The sequence below is a fragment of the Genypterus blacodes genome, unplaced genomic scaffold (genome assembly GCF_046128005.1).
Source record: "Genypterus blacodes isolate CSIRO-AG114 ecotype Tasmania unplaced genomic scaffold, CSIRO-AGI_Gbla_v1 ptg000027l_1, whole genome shotgun sequence".
Lineage (NCBI taxonomy): Eukaryota > Metazoa > Chordata > Actinopteri > Ophidiiformes > Ophidiidae > Genypterus > Genypterus blacodes.
The window spans coordinates 2,842,095-2,863,585 of record NW_027466840.1 but is presented as its reverse complement, the minus strand read 5'-3'; the positions used below and the strand labels follow the sequence as shown (position 1 = coordinate 2,863,585).

The window sequence follows — 21,491 nt, the reverse complement described above, 5'->3', positions numbered from 1 at the left end:
AGTCTAAGGTCAACTATGACATCAATCAGGATTCTCCAAAGTCGTGTGTGTCAATGATGTCATTAACAACTGTGACATAATTCATTAATCCATTCGTGTTGCCCATCTTCCACTGCTATAATGTGTTGCAAATAAAACATAAAATAAAAAATGAAATGAAAAGCACACTATGCAAATCATGGAACCCTGAACAAAGATTCAGCCAGGTGTGGAGGTGATTGGAGGCTTGTCACACACACACCAGCACTCTCCAATTATTGCACTAATAATAAATATATAGAAGAATAAGAATGTTTATGGGGAGGGGGGGAGGGGGGGCGTGATGATTGACGATGATGTTGACTTGCATGATTCATAATTCATAATAGTTTTTTTTACCTCAGACACAACAATTAGTAGCATGTAATGACGTTCCGGAGATTTGGAAAAACCCAGAAGTTTATTTGAACCCAGCAATACCACCTGACACCCATACACATCCCTTTGAATATTCTATGTTTCGTCAAATACTTTTTGTAATTTTCCAAAATCACAGTGGAATCTTTCATAGTTCAGTTGAAACAGTTTGTTGGCTCAATCGGGTCCCTGCACTTTCCAGCAGTACACATGAGAGGGCGCTGTCTACAACAAATACGGACAAACTTCCCCAAAATGATACCATTAAATGTGACGTTGTTGCTGGCGCTTAACATTTTGCGTGCCCGTGGAAACATTGAATATTTCATCATTCTTTTACAGAAACAAGTATTCCAAATGAAAACGTATCTGTCAGTTGTTTCAGAAGAAAGGTGGAATATCTACACTAGCTTACAGAAATAAGAACATACTCTCTGTAATAGGTGTGTACTATACAATAATACTTCATATTTGCCAAGAAAAAAAAGTAATATTTATATTTCTCCTTTGGCATATAAGGGCTGTAACAGAACAAAACAATACTCAGACGACACATCCAACATGCAGTCCACAGGTACACAATATGTGCTCAGTTTGACCACAGCATTAAAAAACAAAACAAAAACAGTTCACATCAGATTCCTTTTGTAGAGATTTTGTACCGGTGTTGATAAGACACTTAGATCCGTCCATCTGTCCCGTTCAAAAGTGTTCGGATGCGTTTACAATAGGGAGCCATGCAGTGACACAAATAGAAGAATTTGTACTCCTCTGTATATGTCTTTGTTTAGATATAGGGGCATACCGTACAAGATATTGTTTGTGTGCATGTGCATGTGCATTTGCATATATAATATGTCAAACATGATTTCAGCTTTCATCCTATAAAGATGCGGGTATGTTGTAAACATTTTATAATCTCCTATGTCCTACTTTTTCTGTTTTTGTAAGTCTTATGATTACCTGATCATTGCATTACTTTTGTTAGCCCTGAACTGAACTGGTTAACATCAAAATTACAAAAAGTAAAAAAATATATTGTACACATTTACAGATTGTCAAATCACTGCGTTTGCCAGTGAAGTCATGTTTTGTCCATACAGAGAAAGTTCAGAACCTGTATCTGTTCCAAACAGTCTCAAGAGTTTGAGGCAAAGGCATGAAGAAAAGTAAGTATGACAACATAGAGGTATGCGTGTTGCAGGTGTGGTGTGAGAGGAACAACTCTGTGGTTTGGATCAGATCCTACATCACACTGCACAGGCACAGTCAATCAATGCACACTATTATGTGAAAAGTCCACTATCAATTCAAATGTGCTGCAATCTAATTTTTTGGGTGCACAAACACTCTGCACATTGTGATTTCTTATGTGGCCCAGAGCGACTTTCATCAGCTCCCACTGAATGCATGTAAGCTGCACCCAGGAATGACTGGTAGCAGCAGAGTATATAGGAATAGATGCAGCAGCACAGTCCAGGTCCAGAAGCTGATAGGTCAGAATCAAAACTTGCTTGCGTGCATGTGTTCATATTTAATTCCTCTCCATGAGTTTGTTTGTAGTGTGGCGTCTCTCCAGAGCTCCTGCTACACAATCTGAGCCTTGTGGATGAGGGAGGCATGGGGACTGAGCACAGCGGGTCTTGGCCTGGGTTGATGCCTCAGCGTGTCATTAGTCTGCTGAAAGCGAACACTGTGTGCTTCAGACACTTGGGAGCTGTTAGTTTCGCTGTCTTGGTCGTCGGGATGCTCCTTGCTGGCAGGACACATCAGGCCACCCAGACCTTCATCCTCCTCATCCTCTTCATCGCTTAGCGCTGGGTAGGCGTGGTTAAGAGGCGACGGTTGGTGATTCTTGGTAATGCTTCCTGCCCGTGAACTTCCCTCCGATGGGAGGATGGCACTGCCGTTTATTTGCCTAATGACCTCATTGGACTGAACTATGGGGAAGGGCGAGGGTAGTAGAGGGGGATGGAGACGTGTTTCCTGCTGCAAAGCCACAAAGGAGACAAGCGTCTTAATTACATCATCATCAGGTAAGTATGCAGACTTTAATAAGATGAGTAATAAATTCTGAAATGTAATACATTCAGGCTTTGACTTGCCCATAAGTACACATGCACATGCTTGCACACACACACACACACACACATAAACACACACAGACGCGCACGCACGCACGCACACACACACCCACACGCACACACAAACACACACACACACACACACACACACACACACACACACACACACACACACACACACACACACACACTTACAAGAGACATAGTGCTGTTTCTCACAAATGTCTCCACTCTGAGTCGGTTCTCCTCGTCTCTATCCAGAGGCCTGTCCCTACTCCTCCGTGAACTGTTCTGCAGGACTGGTCTGCCCAGATAGTCGAACCCTCCTCCTCCTCCTCCTCCTCCTCCTCCTCCTCCTCCTCCTCCGCCTCCTCCTCCTCCTCCTCCTCCTCCTCCTCCTCCTCCTCCTCCCCGGCCACATGAGATAGTCGATCTGCTGTCTCGCATGAAAGCTTGCTCCTATTGGTGCAGGTAAAACACAGTTAAGTACATATTTTAAAATCAGATTGTACTGAATCCTTATAGAGTACATCAACTAACGTGAGCCAAGCGAGCTCAGGTCATAGAATACAATAGAATAGAATAGAAAAGAAAGCCTTTATCAGCATTTTACAAGTACAATGAGATTAAACGTGCACCTATAGATCGCAGTGCAAGAACAACAAGCACATCCAATAAATACCATGCATTGAGTAAAAGAAATACGAAAACAAAAGAAATATATCTATATGTTTGTATAAGGCAACCAGTTCCTTGTTGTTATTGCACTGAATATGGACGTTACCAGTTGTTGTGAGGCCATTTATGTCTTTTCCAATCAGAAAACTCACTTCTTTAGGGATTTTCTTGAAGTGCTGATGGATGTATGTCTAATAACAATACAAGTAATTGACAGACTTAGTAGGGGATGTCAGCTGAAGGAGAAATGTTCATATATAAAATGAAAGGAAATGTCTTGAGCACCAGTTGTCCAAGGACACAGAAATATTGAAGATTATTGAACTGAAAGTCTCTGCATGCACAGATAGACATGCTGATAGGAAGACTAACCCCAAGAGAGGACAGGCTGGTCCGCAGGGTGCCCTCCACCCTCAGAGGGATGTTCTCCTCCGTCTGGAATCAAAGAAGAAACACATGTGGCTCCAAATAAGTATCTTAACATCGCAATTCTCAATCCTGTTGATGAAATCCAACTGTCTAGACTGATGAACAGATTGTGTTCATTACACCGTGCAGTAGCATTGTTAGTTACATATCCCTGTTCCTTCAGAAATGAAATCCAGGGGGCCAGCCTTCAAGTGTATCACTGGCTTGAAAGACTCACAACTTAAATTGGCTCAGACACCAACAGGAGAAAACAATGCAGGAGGAAAATGTTTGGCGTGAAAACAAAAGGATTTAATAATAGTACCGCTCCTCTGGCATCTGTGCTGACAGAGTTCATTCTCCTGAAGGAGGCGTGTCGGGAGAGAGTGCTTATTTCCTCCCTGCAAGAAGTGAAAGGTGGAATAAGATGTTTACATCACTCACACAGCTTGTTTGTTTCAAATCATCTCAATGAAGCATCATTATCTCTCTGTACCTCTTCTCAGTCAGTTCCATCTCCAGCTTCTTGTTCTTGCGTTTATGGTGGCACGTGACAGTGATGACAATGATGAGCATCAGGATGAGGAGACCGCCAGCCACACCACCCACAATGATCATCAGCAGATTTTCCAGCCCTGTCTGCCTCTGGGGTGACTCTGTCCCAGAATAGATGGTGGGTAAATAAGGAGTCATGCATGCATCAGTATACTTGCGGTCTGACATGTGGACAGAGGAGTCCTTTACCTGCCACGTTGACCTCCACCTCTGCCTTTCCCACCCCCACATGATTGGCTGCCACACACTGGTATATTCCAGCGTCTGAGTAGCTTAGGGGCCGTCCAAAAGCGAGCGTTCCGTTGGGGTGGGGGGTAACACCTTCAGGCAGGGCTCCACCCATTCTGCAATCAACACAAACAGTACAACAAATTTACATGACAGAGCATTTCTTGTCTCTAATGACTATACTCTATAATCTATTTACATGCATACTGTACATACAAACATACACACCCTCCAATGATAGTAGATGATGAGATGTACGTGTCGTAATATCCCTGTCCTATTTCGTAATACTTCTTTTGAGCCACAATAGTGTTCCTGGCAGTAGGAAATTTTGATGTGCAACAATGTCAAAGGTGTTGCCTCTCCACTATGGCTTAAGGCATATTTCATCAAAACAACTTCACCTTTTCACTCCTAACTCTGCCTGGTGCGGTGGATATGTTCAGCACACACATTCCCCCGAAACAACTCAACCTGAGCTTCTGTTCAAACAGGCGACATTGACCTTCATGCAGAGTTGATATGTTTCAGGGTCTGAGCCCCCGTGAGCTCTCATCGGCAACATCAAAGGGGAGCAATCCCTTTTGACATATGTAGCATTCACTGTGTGTTAACAGCTGGGATCCACACTTCTAACTTTCTCTTCCCCTCAGCACCCCCTTGTCTGGACCCATTCCCTCTGCCTCGCCGCTCCCTCATCTTCACCTCTGTCCTTATGGGGGACGCTCACGGCCCCCCCTCCCCTCCCTCCCTTCTTCGTGAGAAACCGTCTCCTCTGTCTGCTCTCAAGCACAAGCTGCAACATGACACGGTGACACCAGCTATTACTTCACCTGCTGCCTCACGCTGACAAAACCAACAGGTTCGCCCGCTGCTGCAGCCGCCAACCACTGGTGTGTGTGTGTGTGTGTGTGTGTGTGTGTGTGTGTGTGTGTGTGTGTGTGTGTGTGTGTTTCCATGAAATGTGTGCATGAGTAAGGAGAGGTTGATTGTAACTAAAGGTTTAAGCGCTGACTTTGCTGTGTGTGTTTGTGTGTGTGTACATGCTCATTCATGAGTGAATGTACGGCGTGTGGCTCACAAACAATCCTTTCCCAAGGTGTGTTCCTAGCTGTGACTAACAGCAAGTATCAGGTACCTCCTCATCTGGCAACAACAACCTTAAGTAAAAGTCTCAAATCTCACCAGGCTCTTAACTTCTTCATCCTATGCTGAATGTAAGGAATTCAGCCTCGGGGGTCTAACTGTCGCTATGTAAGGGAGCCATCTCTACTCCAATCACTTTTATGGCATGCATTTTCACATGCCAAACTGTACACCACACCCCGAGAACATGAAGACACCAAAGATGCCACCAGGCGAGCCAAGCAGAAGAAGCAAGGAATCCACAGGCAAACACTTCAAAGGATTTACTGATGTGTGTGTAGTCTGTCTGTTTCCATTAAGGGGACAGAATTGGAAGGTGACAGTGGAATTGATTGTGTGGAATTTGGTGAATAGGTGCAGCCAACTAAAAATGTGTAAGTAGTGTGTAAAGTATAAAGTCATTTCAGTTAGATTAAAGTTTTTCCATAATAGTAAATAGTATAGTATAAAAGTTTGATTATCTAATTTGTCACATAAAAGGTTCAGCTCTGAAACACAACCATCCATCCAGTGTAAGGACTTTGGAATAACAACAAAGTCACAGATCAGGACCGATCAGGGAGGGAGTCATGAACAGGCTGTCCAGACAGCAGAGAGAGGTCGGCAGGCGTGACTGTACCTGATCCAGGTGAAACTGTGCGGTTTGGGGTTTCCTCCACTCACACACCTCAGGGCAGCAGACTCCAGATCCACGAACCAGTCTCCATTGTAGCCAGACACCTCTGCATGGGGAGGGTCTGTCAAGGGAACAAAGGCAGAACAGTTTGATTCAGTTTGGGGCGTGTAAGGGACAGAAGCTGTTTGGTTTCAGTCGCCGTACACTCACACAGCCACAACAACATGATCATGAATAAGGTTAACAATCCTATTTTTAACAACTCGAAAGACTTAAGTAGAGGAGCGCTTGTAGTTAAAGGCTCAAGTGAAGATATGAATGAACATAGTACATGAATATATATGACAACCCGGTATTGGCAAGTTAAAGAGATGTTTCAATGATTGAAAAAAACAGGAAGTGAGTCTTTGAATGTGCTGGCCATGTTAAAACACTTTGCTTGTTCTATGTGTGTGTGTTTTTTTGTGTTCATTTGTATTTTCAGGACCATGGGACCAATTTGGACCATTAAATGTTACCAGAGTGTCATTGGATTCGAGTTTTACGTGTAGCAGTGTTTGTAATTGAAGTAGCAGACTTATACACGTCTTGGCAGTATAAGTCTTGAGTACTCACAGTGCACCACCAGCCTATTTTGGATCCTGCGAGGCCCCCTTAGCGCTGGATGCCAGACCAGGCAGTCCAGCTTCTTTCCATCCATGCCCCGCAGGGGGTGCAGGGAGTACTGGGTGGAGACCCCGTTATCAGAGGTGCGGTTTATGGACTGGCCGTTAAGGTCGGTGTCCCAAGAGAGACGAGGGGTCGGCCGGGCCACAGCGCGGCAGGTAGCGACCGGTCGGTAGGACTGTCCCTCTACCAGAATCACAGGGTCCAAGGAGGAGATGGGCATGGCTGGGGGAGGGGGTGGATTGGGACAAATGAGACTCACACAATAGACAAAACTTGAATCATTTGCACTTAAGGAGGCGTGATTGTATTATCAACAAAGACCCTTCAACGGGTTATATGTACATGCACCTCACTTATTTGACATTTATTTGAATTATTTCAGCTTAAAACCAAAACTAAGGGGATTCGGAATTGAGCTGTATTGTTTGGACGTAAGTAAAAAAAAATACATTAGTGATCATTTGTACTATGTTTCACTGTAGCCCTAGAATAGATCTAGCTGTAGTAGTAGTTGATTCTATGGCAGAGGAGGAAGGGAGGGAGGGACTCACTCCACACGATGAGGGAAATGTCTTTCTCAAAGTTGCCAAAGGGGAAGGTGCTGATTTGGCAGATGTATTTGCCCTCATCTGTGACCTCTGTGCTCATGATGACCAGGGAGGAATCATGAGTGGGATCACTGCTTTTAAAACGCACGCGGCGAGACCACGTCCCAAACGCTGCAAAGACAAAGACAAGAGGAAAAGGTGAGAGAGAAGGGAATGAGAATGAGGGGTTGTGTGACACTAATGTGGCAAATGATCAGAAAAAAGCATGTCCACCATTACAACCACCGAACTGTCACTCTCCAACCTACCTGTCTGTCCCTCTGAATGATGCGCGGTAATTATCTGTTCCTTTGCTCCACCAGGTTTCTCTTTGTGCCAGGTGACCTGTATCACCAAGTTGGCCTGATCAGGGTCCCCCTCGTACTGGCAGGACAGAACGCTCTCCTCCTCTGCCATGGAGCGCATGGAGTGAGAGAGAGGCGGCTCCACAAAGTTTCCCTGCACCACAGTAACTGGAGGAGGAAATTAGACGGACATGGGAGATATGTTGAGATTTTTGTGGATTGATTTAGAAGTTCTTAGCTTATCTTAGAACGATCTGAACCAGAGCTGTTGCAACATGATTTCCAAACAGCTCAACATATATAGAGCCCCCCTACACTTATATGCCACCTGAGGTCAAACAGGTGCAGTCAGATCAAGTATGGATCAAGAATGTTTTTCCCTTTTTTGAACTTTGCAATACATGACACAAATCTTGCTACACTATTCAAGCATATGTATCCAGTGATGGACAGCTAGAACAGCCCAGATCCAGATATTGATCTAGAGCTGGTAGACCAAATATACAATATACTTTGACAGAGATTGTATTTATTGCGTTGCTGTGTGCAACTCTGACTACAAACCAAACCTCAATGATTGTTTCATCTCACATGCTGTATTCTGTCGTGCTTTGAGTTAAGTTATCAATGTAATGTCAAATATGACAAAAGTAAACATTTATTATTGACAGTGTATGAGTCTGGATCTCTGAGGTGTAACAGACAGAGAGGAGACAGGAGACAGGAGCAGAGACAAGCTGAGTACAAGTGAAGATATGTGGCTCAACTAGTTGCTCTAGATAAACTCTCAAAGCAAACGCACACAGTTTAGATCAGTGTCTGGACACAAGGACACGTTCAACAAAGCCCCAGGAAACATAAAGGACACAACACACACAAGATGCACACACCAGACAAATGTGTCAGACAGTCTGTCAGACTTCGACACAAAGCACAACCATGAATGAAGAAGTCTTTTCCTTTCTTGTCTCGCCTGTTTACAGATCAAATTGACTAATCTGTTTGATGTAGACAAACTTCACCACGTCTTATCCTCTGTTGTCCTCCAGCTATTTCATACAGTACACAAGAACACACACACGTGCATCTTGATCATTATAACACTGCTAAACATCCGATCCAGATCCACTATTGGAGAGTTATTTAACATCGGTTAGGCTGTTTTATACATAAATATTATATTGAAAATTGAGTTGTATTGCTGCCTTGAATATTTTTATTGAAGAAAGCGTTTGACATGACGATGAGCAGGCAGTAATGAGACATTTTGGACATTGTTCTTTATACACAGAGAGGAGGGAAAGGGTAAGAAAGATTAATGAGACCTAGGAAATGTGCTACACATGTGGACTAGATGCATAAGGAGACGACGAAACGATGACTTGAGCTAATGACTTATACACTCGGGTTTGTATAGGTGGTAATAGCGTTATTGATGATGAATAATCGTGTTCTGTACCAGAGTGATACTAGTGTCACACACACGGTATCTGCTTTATATTTAGAGGTGCAGTTTGCTGGTGTTAGTGACGCTGTTCAAAGAGACCATGAGCAGGAAAATGGATTTCAGACAATGAACTATTCCAAATAAGAAATGATATATGAGAACAAAATGCTGTAAGTCATGCATCTATAACGCAAAATGGCAAATTACACAAAGCAATATTTGCATTTGCTTCAACATTCATTCCTTAAAATGGACTAATTAGTCAAATTAGCTGTGTTATACTCATCATAGTCACTTTGTACTAAAGCAAACATGAGTATTTCTTACAAATCATCATTTTCACTCTAGCACACACTAATAAAATGTTGTTGACGTTTTTAGATGTATCGCTCAGATACACGTGTTGCCTAGAACGCTTGAATCATTCTGAATCTTACTCATCATTTTAGAATCTTTTTACATTCATTTAGACTATTTGTATTTATGATTTTATGGCTTTTGATCCTATTTTATAAGGTATCATACTTCATACCGATGATAACAGGTGAAATCCATATAATAAACTCTTTTCAATGCTACAGAGATGATTATTGATAATGGGCCAACTAATTTGACTTTGACCTGCCAGTTCACTGTCACTAAAGTAACTCATACCAGTGGGATACAGTATGATGACATTTTGAAACAAAGACCTCAAAGGTGAAGCCTGCGTTTTGCCTGGTTTACACTTGAGACACAGCTGAGAGAACTGTGGAGTTGATTGACACCTCAGTCATGCAAAAAACACAAGCATTGGTCTGTGGACATAAAAAAAAAAAAGCGACGTGTCAAATGAGTCATTCCTCCACATGTTCCCCTCTAGTGAGCAAGTGTACACAAAAAGAAGGAACAGGCCTGAATGCTCGATCCCTATATTGATGGGGGTCCACTCACATGGGCCATGTGATCCCTTCTGTTGCCATGCCGCTGTGTTTTGACCCTTCAGTTGTGCTGTACAGACTTGCATCCACACCGAGATAGATCGATGTTTGTCTTATTCCTCATGTGAGAAATGTGTTGAGATATGTCAGCGGATGTGATTCATGCCTTTACCATCACACCTTATGAGTGTGCTCTGTAGACAGGTGTGTTCCCCCCCGTGTGTGTGTGTGGGTGTGTGTGTGTGTGTGTGTTTGTATGTGTCAGCCTGAGGTTTTAAGCCGACCATGGAATCCGCCTGTGCCACATTACTGGAATAACACTCCTGCTCTGCTCTTGTGTATAAGAGTGTTAACCTTTTTTTGTCCCACGCTGTTATCCATCTCTAACGTTCTGTACATTTAAAGCTATTCATTCATAATAAGCTGGGAAATCAGATACACATTAATACAGTAATCACACACTTCTGTCAGCAGATGCTTACTTTATACATCCGTACACAAACACTCTCTACGTACGGGGTGTGTGTGTGTTGAAGACTAAAGAGGCTTAAACACACACACACCCCCGTACATAAGGAGGGTCTGTGCTGTCTCTCTGAATCAGACAGGAGGCAGAGAAATTGATCAACAGCAACCAGTTTTTCCTGAAATGTCAGACAGCACCTGAATTGTTTTTCTCATTGCTCCTGCTAAAACGTTCCTTGGAAGAAAATGTTGGCCTCCTGCCCAGAGCCTCAGAGCCTCAGAGCTGACATATGAATATACAGAAAGCAGCTAGAATCATGAAAAACCCTCTGTCATAATCAAGGAAATGCATTTTTGAACTTTATTGGTCTCCTGTCATGTAAAATGTAAGTGTTGCTTGTAAATACAGCTGGACTAGATACAAATTCACTATGAGTTACAAGAATATCCCTACAAACTGTGAGTGTAATGTTCCTGTTCTAAACGGAGGGAAACTCCTCTCATCCAAAATCATCTCAATGTCTGTAGAGTTAAATTCTGATAATAATCAGAGTGAGACCTCCTGAGTATACAGAGTGTGCTAATGGAGGTATGATGTCAAACATATGAAATCCAAATCATTTAAATTGATAAAGCTGTCCCATTAAACCCTGCATAGAACAACAAACAGCCATGTGGTTTGATCTATAGAGGTCCGAGATCTGAGATGAAGAAAGGAAAATGAGCTTTTCACTTCACAGAGGCGGTAGTTTATTTATTCACCACCTCAGGCCTTGGAGGAATATTAGAGATATACTGTAGAAACATGAAACTGGGCCACAGACACAAACTCTTACACTTACACTTACACACAGGCAATGGTGTAGAGATTCATATCGTAGGACGAGGAAGTAAAAGTCATGCAGAAAGGTCCTTACCAAAGATTCCGAGGCACAGTGAGATTTTGTTAAGCAGAGAGGTCATTTTCCCCCGGACAGGTAACCGTGCTGAAGGTGGGCCAGCTAGGAAAAGATCATTAATCCGAGGAACAGCAGAGTTACTGGTATCCGAAGAGTCCATCTATGAATGACAGCTAGGCCCTACGCATGAAGCTCTGGTGTGGACTCATGCCTCCTGCAGCTGCTCCATCTCTGAGGAGTTTGTGGATTTAATCCTTTCCAAGTCCAGTCCTGGATGAAAATATCGCTTATAGATAATGAAGGTGTAAAAAAATGGTGTTGTTATTCAATCCTTGAATTATCTTCTGTGAAAGGTTTTAGTCAAGCGCACAGCAGAATGTTTGCCCTGTTGAAAGGAAGAAGGTGCAGCATTACCTGTTTGGGATACACCTGTTTGCAATCCCCCTCCCGCCCTCTCCTCTCCTCTCCTCCCCTCCCCTCCCCTCTCTGTCTCTGACACACACACACACACTCACAAACCCAACTTTCCGGTTTGGTTGAGGCAACATGACAGTTATTTTCTGGTCTTTACATGCTCGGGCTGACAGGAGAGGCAGGTGAAAAAGTCACACCAGCCAGTTACAACAACGTCCCAGTGACGCAGGATGTATATTACAATACACAAACTTATGCCAAAACAAAAGCTTTCTCCGCCCATAGAAATGCTATGGTAATCCTATAATATATGGCAGAATGATCCTCAAATTGCACCAAATAACAAGGCACCTTTAATCCAACATTGACTTTTCAACCTATTTCTCAAACATAATGTAATCTGCTGGGATGAATCAACAATCTGCTCAGTTTTGCTTTATCTTACTATTACTCTCTCTATTATGGTTGCAGGTTTACCAGTATCTAATTAAGTTTCAAAGTAAATTGGATTTATGTATTTTATATAGCAACTCAACTCACTTTCTACACGCTTCTATTTGCATCCAACTTTCCTTTCAATGAATCACTGTTGTTTCTTTCATTTTGTGTGTGTGTGTGTGTGGATCATATGAAAGACGTCACCATTGCCATCCAGTGGTATATAGGAATAACAGCATGAATGTCAGTGTAATGTCGCTCTACATGGCATTTCAAACATGATGCCAGCAAATTAGGATTGGATACTATAAAACAAATGTGCTATTACATGATTTTTGAATTTCATTTTGAATTTATTTACATTATTAAGTTTTAGACATAATGTAATCAAATTTCACAGTGGCATGAATCCATGAAGTGTGAATTATCTTTTTTTGTGCAGTTGGTAAAAGTAAGGAAAGCATTGCAAAATAATAATAATAATAATAATAATAATAATAATAATAATAATAATAATAATAATCGCCATTAACAGAGCTCACGTCCCTCTGTGTTTGGTGACACATCGCCCCCTTCCTGTTTTGTGCAGTAAACCACCTCTCCGATCACAAACAGGAAGTGAGTTGGACAGTATGTGATAGGACACACTGGGTTTTGGTTGTTGGTATGTTGAGTAATACTAAAAGCAAACCACAAACATCCACCTCAGTTTTTATTCATACACTCAAAAAAATAGGGCAATAAAATAGCAGTAGGTTAATATGTCTTACAGTAAGTGCAAAGCATTTAAAAATAACGAATAAACGGAAGGGCTGTTACGGTTGAGCTTCTGCATTTCTGTCCAGTCTTACTAATAAACTTCTTTCACTTTTTCACAAAAAAAAAAAAAAAGAAGCAAAGGGGGAAATGAACCTTTCTGCCAAAAGTCTCACAGTCTTTGAAAACGCAAGTGAAGAGAAGCTATTTTTAAATACAAAATAAAACATTCATACATTCATTGTCTTTGTTTGGTTTTGTTTGCTGGTGGGGTCACTTCTTCCTGCTGATGGTCTCATACGTGTCAATGGCATGAGGAGTCAATCCCTGACGGAGGACAGATGTGGACATAGAGGTTAGCAGACATTTAAGCACATTTGTCTATTTGACTAAGCTACATGAAGTGCTTAAACTCACCGAGTATATTCCCTCCTCAGCCTTCGGCCAGGATCACAAACACAACAGCATGAGACACAACTTCATCAAAATCAAATGGACTTCATCATAATATCAAATGCTTTGTCTGATTGCTAGTATAGTAAATGTGTGTGTGTGCATGTGTGTGTGTGTGTGTGTGTGTCTTTACTTACGGGTTTTGCCTTTATTTTGGCAGCTTCAGCCTCTCTTGCATTAATGATCTGTATACAATCATACACATCACAGTTGTGACACACGTACGTTTCCACTTGTTTTCCTGTTCTCATTGTTTAATCTCTTTCAGTTCTAGATCATATTCAATAGTATTATTAGGGGATTGTTATTATTGTTATTTCTTTCCTTCCTGTTTGGCAATTTCCCCCTTCATTGAATTCAAAGTAAAAAACAAAAATATTTCACTAAACCGGAAGACAAATGAAATATTGTGAAAGTTTGTACTTTCTGCCAATGCAACAAGCACTACTTATTTTTTTTAAATTGTTTGCAATTGAGCTTTTTATAGTTAAAGACATCATCCATAGAGTCCAGAAAATCAAATATAATTCACAAAAAAAAAGACCTAAAATGATTGATCATAGTAGAAGATAGAAACGTTTTCTACTCAACTTGATTGTATGTTTAAAAAGTTTCACAATCAAATATTTGTCAAATATATATATACCCTATATATTGTTATATACTATTGTTTGGATACTTCATTTAGATTTAAATCTATTCAATCAATAATACTTAGATTATTCATAATAACTTTGCTGTAATGATTCTTAGTGTCCAGGCAAAAATGATTCTACTCTAGAATACAATGTGAGATTTGTCCTAAATGTGGTATTTGGCTGGTGTGTGATGTTTGAAGAGCAAACCTTGATTCTGCAGTAGAGCGCAGTCAGTATGATTCCGTATAAAAACAGAATACTGTCCAGCACATAACAGATCAGAGACTCTTGAAGAGCAGCTGCTGCTTAGAAACAGGGTGACACAGAAGATAAGATAAGATCAGATAAGATCAGATAAGATCAGATAAGACTGATCTTATCTTATCTTATCTTCTCTTATCTTATTCAGATAAGATCATCCTTTTTTCATCCCACAACAAATTTTACGGAGATTCTTAAACTCTGGCATCACAGTTTTTTGTCACGTGTGTTATTGCGTTTCTTCCATGTCTTGTCATTCCTGCAATGAGTGTTTTTACATTGAGGTTTAAAAAAGACGACCATTGGGTAAGGATAATGTCATCACTTCAGATTATGAAACCCGTCGCAACAACATGCCTGATCTATACCCAAACAGTGCAGAGAAAAATGAGACAGACTCTTCTGTGGAAAATGTACAGCGTCCGGTTTCAGCAGTGCTCATTGGTTTTGTCTCAATTACTCTTCTGTCTGCACACTCATTTCACACTGAAACCACTTACCTATTAATTGATTGATTTGAATGTATTGCAAATTCATGTGTTGGGAGTCATACTGAGCATATCAATGGTTTACTCAAGCCTACGAAACGAATAAGACTTATTGCAACCGTCCCCAGTCTCGCCTGCTTATAACTATACAAAGAATAGCCTACTATCAGAAATCTGAATTTGATACTAGAGGTGTAAACGTCTGCAACAACAAGGATTAAATTCATCAACATCTAGTTAAAATGAGAAACCTTCAAACCATGTTGCAACAATTCAGAAATATTATTTTAAAACGCACTCTAGGTGAAAATATTTGATATACAGCATTTTCATGTACGTTCTATCTGTGAAGCCTAAAGAATATTATATTCTTGACTGATATTACTTCAAATGCACAATGATATACACATATTGTATACACCGTGCATATGTTTGCCTTGAAGGTGTTCAATAAAATACAGCTAATCTGATTTGTAAAAGAACTAATACTCAACTACTTAAATAGCAGAAAAAAGCTTAAAAAAGCATCCATAAAAAGGAGTAATAATCAATTATGATAGAGTATAACATTCCAAAAACAATGTAGCCGAATTATTACAACGTGTCAATGCCTAATTTACACCAACCAGCAGAAGCCACGTAACATAGAGATGAGTTTGTTGTATTTAGGAAGTGGGATTACATGAGCATATAAAATGAAATCCCCGGACCACAAATGTCCCCAAACAACCATTTTCCCTCCTGGGTCCCTGCACAGTGAATCATTGTTTTCTGTCCGACTACATGTATGTCACATCCTATATTGTGTTTTTGTGGTTGCCTTGACAGCAGAGTGATGACCATGGATTTTGGAAACCCCCTGTTCACTTCTCTCATTCAACAATCCTCCTGTCTTTATTGCTGGGCTGAAGGAAAAACAAACATCAAGTAAACAGACGAGTAAATATATTAAAGTCTGTCTGTGGCGAAGCTCCATTCAGTCCTACGTGCAAGAAAGCGTCTTGTGAAGGCGGAAAACAGTCAACTATCTTTCTTTACTTACTAATGACGTTAGAATTTTAGAAGTGTTTGCATCTCTGTAAAACATCCTTCAATAGACAGGATGTAGTTGGTTTAGGTGTTAAAGGCCGGGGCACACACGCACAATCGCTATAGTATCGAGATTTTTTTTGATAGATGTTTGGGTAGATATTTGAGGTCTATACAGAGCTTTATAGAGAAGTTTCAAGAAGTACAAAGCGATGGCGTCATTTCTGGTAATTGCAAAAGGGTCATCTTCTCCTTTCACAGGAACTTGAAAGTGGTGAAATCATCGCTCCTGCCTGCATCTCACATATAGCCAGATAGCTGAATTTGGATCAATAACACAGGTGGGAAGCAAATCATTTATTATCTAATCTTGTGTTTCAGTGAGATGTATCAATTTTTACAAGAAACCAGCGAGCCATCACTAACAACATTTTTCTTTATCTCTTTCACAGTTCCATCTCAATCTAACTGTAAAATAGATTCCTCATTGACATAAAATCTAATAATGAATAATAATAAATGACTTTGAGCTCATTGAACATTAACCCTCTCATCAGCAGCAACACATCAACTTTAACATCAATCCTTATTTGATGGCGGAACTCACCAACACCAAAACACATCCACAGAGGAATGGCTGACAGTAACGGGCTCCTGCTCCCCATGGCCATGGCTCTAGATGCTGGATGATGGGCTACTGGGCTTCTCGGGTGGCCAGCAGCGCAGGGCAAAAGCAAGCAATGTGTGTGTCTTTTTTTCTCTAACTGAATTGCTGGTGAAGACTTGTGTGCAGCATATCTCACAGCCAGAGGGGAAGTTGTGGTCTGAGTTCTCAGTCCATTCAGCTCAGATCTCATCAGACCACTCCCCTTCAACACCACACCACAGGAAGGGCCCACAACATTTAGCCTCTGTTCACACTTGACTTGACAACACTTGACAACTTTTGAAAAAAAAGTAATCCGACCCAAAAAACAAATCACTACTTTGCTCGTCGGTCATAAAATATTTATTAGGGTTTTTGTACATCAACAATTACGAGCAGATTCAACCGTCAAAAGCCTCACTGTGTTGAGTCATGAACAGGAAGAGAAGTTCTCCTCTTCAATACGGAGCCAATACATTAGCAGCTTCACGTTAACGGTCAACCTCCCCAAACACAATGTCCTGTGTACCTGTGAGAACATCAAGAGAAGACACGTTACAACCCAACACTAACATCTGAACAATAATAAAGCTTTCCTTCCTGAATCCCAGCCTTACCAATAATAGCCACCACATCAGCCAGCATGTGCCCCTTGGCCATTTTATCCAGGCCAGCCTAAGAAGAAGTAGAAGAAAACATTTATTAAGAGTTTGTTGATGCAACTTTAAAGACATTTAGCCTCAAAGCCTCAAATGCAAAAGACTCCTTTAACAGCGATTCATGAAGCCATAAGCCAGACTGTCGCTCGGCAAGAAAGAGGGCAAACATGCCTCTGTGGTTCTTTATAAAATGAACCCTAATGATCTCAAAGTAGCCTTAAGAAGAATCTCTTAAACATGCTGCATAATTAATACAGCGTTTAATCGTTCAGAGTAGTGTGTTGAAGTGTGAGAGCGCACCAAGTGAGCAAATCCGGGAGCTTTGATCTTGCAGCGGTAGGGTCTGCTGGAGCCGTCTGACACCAGGTAAACGCCAAACTCTCCCTGTGATACACACACACACACACACAAACACTGAAGTAAGCACAGCAACAAGTCCCTAAGGCAGCCAAATACATTCCAATCAATGGGAATATGGACGTTTATCAGGATCTCTACATGACACATGATTGGTGGGAGGAGCGTCCTCACCTTGGGCGCCTCCACTGCTGTATATGTGGCCCCGGGGGGGACCTGGTAGCCCTCTGTGTACAGTTTGAAGTGGTGGATCAGAGACTCCATTGACATCTAGGACAAGACGACCCACACACAATGTTAATCCTTTGAGTGAGCGCTGCTGCACACAACGAGAGAAGGATTCCAAACTATGTGGAGATGGAGATTTCAGCCGGTCTCACCTTCATCTCAGACCTCTTGGGCGGGGCCACCTTGGCGTCGTCCACCTTAATCTCTCCTTCTGGCATTTTGTTGAGGGCCTGGAGCATGATCCTCAGGGACTGCCTCATCTCCTCCACTCGGCACAGATACCTACACAACCCAGGAAACACTGAGATCAAGTCATCGCCCTCACCTTCATAGCGTCCCTGCTGAGGAGTGGAGGGGCTCATGGGTCTGACCTGTCATAGCAGTCTCCTTTGCTTCCAATGGGGACATCAAACTCCACCTCGTCGTACTTGTCGTAGGGCTGAGACTTCCTCAGGTCCCACTTGATGCCGGACCCTCTCAGCATCACTCCGCTGTTGAGGAGATCAAGAGTGTCAAGTTCTGCTCAGCAAACAAGAACAACAAACTGAGCCACAAGACAGAGAGAAGGTGAAGGTAGGAGAGGAGGTGAAGATGTCGGTGCTTTACCTGAAGCCATAGTTGAGAGCCTCTTCAGCGGTCACTATCCCGATGTCCACGGTGCGGTTCTTCCAGATACGATTGTTGGTCAACATCTGCCCAGAGGAACATCAAAAGATGAGGAAGATGAACTCGCACCAGGGGTGATGTCATCACACCCAGAATTAGTGAAGTCATTATAATCCCAATACCACTACTAACCTCTTCAGCCTCGTCGATACGGATGGAAAAGTTCTTGCACCACTCGTAGATGTCGTCCATCAGTCCCAGGGGCAAATCCTGGACCAGAGCAGATGCAGAGTATTAGTCTGCGTGTTGATCTAATCTTAGATCTTTATAGTCAGGCGGTGCAGCGTGCAAACATTTGATCTGAACATGTTTTGCTCTGTGGTCTGAATGTGAAAACAATGACGGAAACGTTTTCAAACCATAATGAGGTCGTTCACTTACCTGATGCACTCCACCAGGTCTGACATACGCGGCGTGCATCCTGGCTCCGGACACTCGCTCGTAAAACTCAAACATCTGAGAGGAAAGAGTTACGCCGGCGAGTGAGAATACACAACACACTGGTGAATGCAGTCTTCATAGCATATATGATATTAGATTAAAAGGTGTTTATTAGTAGCGCTGCTGACCTTCTCTCTTTCTTCAAACATCCAGAAGAAAGGAGTCATGGCACCGATGTCCAGCGCGTGTGTGGTGATGGCCATGATGTGGTTCAGGATGCGAGTCATCTCTCCATACAGCACTAAACACACAGCACAGAACACATGAACCTTGTTACTACAAACGTTACTCTGCGACTCACTTGGTGGATTACATTTACAATGGCCAGGTGTGGATCAAATGTAACAGCTGTCAGTGTGTGCTCACACTCTTGATCATACCTCTGATCCACTGGGCCCGGGGCGGAGCCTGGATGTTGAGCAACTTCTCCACAGCCAACGAGTAAGCCTGCTCGTTGCACATCATGGACACATAGTCCAGACGATCAAAGTAAGGCAGAGCCTGTGGTACAAAAACAAGAACTGGAGATGTGTCTTCCAAAGGATTTAACAAGAATGATGCAAGACGCAAGCTAAAAAAGAGTTCTGTGGTCCCTTCACTCCCACTCCCCCCCATCTTTGTCCCTCTCTGTCTCTAGAAAAGCAGAAATATATCATTGAGGTCAGTGGATTTTGTCCCTTTTAAGCTTAGAGAGGGCTTCTTCTCATGTTCTTATGTAAACCTTAGTTCTTCTACTTCCTTCCAAGACGATTTTACACCTTTGCATACATCTATAGACCGTTTCAACACCATGGTTATGGGTGGATATGAGCAGACAGCTGAGTGAGTGGATCAGGACCTGCAGGTAGGTCTTGTACTCGATGAGTTTCTCTGTGCCGCGGTGAAGCAGGCCGATGTGGGGGTCGCATTTCTTGACCGACTCGCCGCTGAGCTCCAACACTAGACGCAGCACGCCGTGAGCCGCGGGATGCTGGGGACCGAAATTCAGCGTCAGGTTGGACACCGGTTTGTCTGGGAGAGGATCTTTGTCTGGAGGAATACAAGAAACAAAACAAGGGATTTCACAAGTGATGTTTGAAGAGCTGTAGGACGAAAGACACATTTTTTCACTTCTTTAAAAAAAACTGTGGTCTACCTAGAAACCAATGGATACATATTTCCATTGCTGGGCATCATGACAGAAACAAGGAACTCCTTTTCTAATAACAGCTGATCTTAGAGGACAAGGGTATTTCTTAAGGACGAGTCTATAAAAAAAAAGATTTGCAAAACTTCAATGTAATAAATAAACCCACAGATCAAGCAGAAATGATTTTTTTTCCTCTTCCTTTGTGCATAATCAGCTTATGCAGATGATGACCATCCAATATATGCAAATCAGTATCAAAACCCAGCAAGGGTTCAGGTTATAGAAAACTCAATATATATTATTGTTATAATTTGGAAAAATTTAAACCCTAAATCTTGTTTCTACAGTCTTGACAATACATTTTTCCAATAAAAGGTCAAGAGCCAAACAGTTCAGCCTAACACTGGGAGTGTTTGTGTGGATCGTACCATTCCATGGAGGTGGGGTCCAGTTCTTGTTGAGTTCGGTGGGGTACATCACCGCTCCAGAGAACTGCTCCATGTACTCCACGTCCGGCTGCCATTGTTTATGCCTGCAAAAGCCAAAACAGGAGGAGGTTAGTGGGCCTTCAGCTCAGAGTCAACACACCACTTACAGGTTTAACACTTCAGACTGCTCACATGTAGTGTTTGGACATGACGGGTGTTTACACTAAGCATGTTTTGCACAGTTCCTCCATTGTGTATATTATTATAACATTCATGTAAATGGACAAAGGAGACTGATTATCAAAGTGTTCTTCTCCATATGTCTATTGCAAGTTTATTGGATACTTTTCATTTTGGATGTTTTCATTTGAACTGTCTCACTGACGTCATATACTAAATTATAAATGTAGAGCCCCACCTGTGCCAGAAAAGGTGGAAAAGGTGGCTTGTTAGCGTTCCAATAGCATTAGCATCGGTGTTTACAGTACATTGTTTCAAGCTCTAGGTAAGAGTAAGTAATATCACAGCATGGCGCTTCCGTTTGAGCTACGTACCTGTTTTGCAGGACGGTACATCCAGGACTCAGCAAATTATTGTTAAATAGCAATTTTGCTGAAGGACGTCCCAGTGTAGTAAGCGACCTCAACATTGTGGCCGCCATCTTGGCTGTCTCATAATACCCGGCCAATGACGTTATAGAGTTTCTTCTTTGCGGATTATGTGGTGCAGTAGAGCTAAAAGCACGCACGCCCTCTATCGACAAGAGACGCGTTGTGCATTTCAAACAATGTAGTCGCAAACAAAGAGTAAATTATTTGGGAAAATATAAATAATTCCCTGTCAGTTTACAATATAATAAAGAGACATTGCAGTAAGAAAAGATATCTTCATTTTTTACTTTTTGATCAAGCCATTATTGCCGAACACCTCACAGACAACTTCATTTAACAGAGTGCACGCATATTCTCACCTTTATGCATTGCAACGGAACCTGTCGAGCATACACAAGTGACCACGTCTGTTTGCCAAAATAAGCCGCCAACACACATTTTCGCGT

The 21,491-nt window shown here is 42.0% G+C and overlaps 3 protein-coding genes across 4 annotated transcripts; all 3 read right to left on the bottom strand.

The window, feature by feature from the left end:
* Positions 1-1,050: 1,050 nt before the first annotated feature.
* nectin4a (nectin cell adhesion molecule 4a) lies at positions 1,051-11,814 on the bottom strand. 2 transcript variants are annotated; one of them, XM_076143809.1, is made up of 11 exons: positions 11,422-11,814; positions 7,637-7,840; positions 7,332-7,499; positions 6,727-7,002; positions 6,115-6,232; positions 4,311-4,465; positions 4,063-4,222; positions 3,892-3,967; positions 3,531-3,593; positions 2,700-2,939; positions 1,051-2,385 (listed from the first exon to the last, which is right to left on the bottom strand). In XM_076143809.1, the coding sequence occupies exons 1-11, from the start codon at positions 11,561-11,563 to the stop codon at positions 1,984-1,986; spliced, it is 2,004 nt and encodes a 667-aa protein (XP_075999924.1). In that variant the 5' UTR covers positions 11,564-11,814; the 3' UTR covers positions 1,051-1,983. The 2 variants fall into 2 exon arrangements, with proteins under 2 accessions (XP_075999924.1, XP_075999923.1); XM_076143808.1 differs by having other exon boundaries at positions 2,676-2,939; positions 11,422-11,812.
* Positions 11,815-12,954: 1,140 nt separating this feature from the next.
* fcer1g (Fc epsilon receptor IgFc epsilon receptor Ig) lies at positions 12,955-16,696 on the bottom strand. Its single transcript, XM_076143811.1, has 5 exons — positions 16,488-16,696; positions 14,310-14,404; positions 13,602-13,649; positions 13,429-13,449; positions 12,955-13,338 (listed from the first exon to the last, which is right to left on the bottom strand). The coding sequence occupies exons 1-5, from the start codon at positions 16,549-16,551 to the stop codon at positions 13,285-13,287; spliced, it is 282 nt and encodes a 93-aa protein (XP_075999926.1). The 5' UTR covers positions 16,552-16,696; the 3' UTR covers positions 12,955-13,284.
* Positions 16,697-16,874: 178 nt separating this feature from the next.
* ndufs2 (NADH:ubiquinone oxidoreductase core subunit S2) lies at positions 16,875-21,118 on the bottom strand. Its single transcript, XM_076143901.1, has 14 exons — positions 20,989-21,118; positions 20,435-20,538; positions 19,716-19,906; positions 19,258-19,378; positions 19,006-19,118; positions 18,818-18,892; positions 18,569-18,646; positions 18,377-18,462; positions 18,142-18,261; positions 17,923-18,052; positions 17,717-17,812; positions 17,486-17,569; positions 17,144-17,201; positions 16,875-17,055 (listed from the first exon to the last, which is right to left on the bottom strand). The coding sequence occupies exons 1-14, from the start codon at positions 21,093-21,095 to the stop codon at positions 17,018-17,020; spliced, it is 1,401 nt and encodes a 466-aa protein (XP_076000016.1). The 5' UTR covers positions 21,096-21,118; the 3' UTR covers positions 16,875-17,017.
* Between the last annotated feature and the right edge of the window lie 373 nt (positions 21,119-21,491).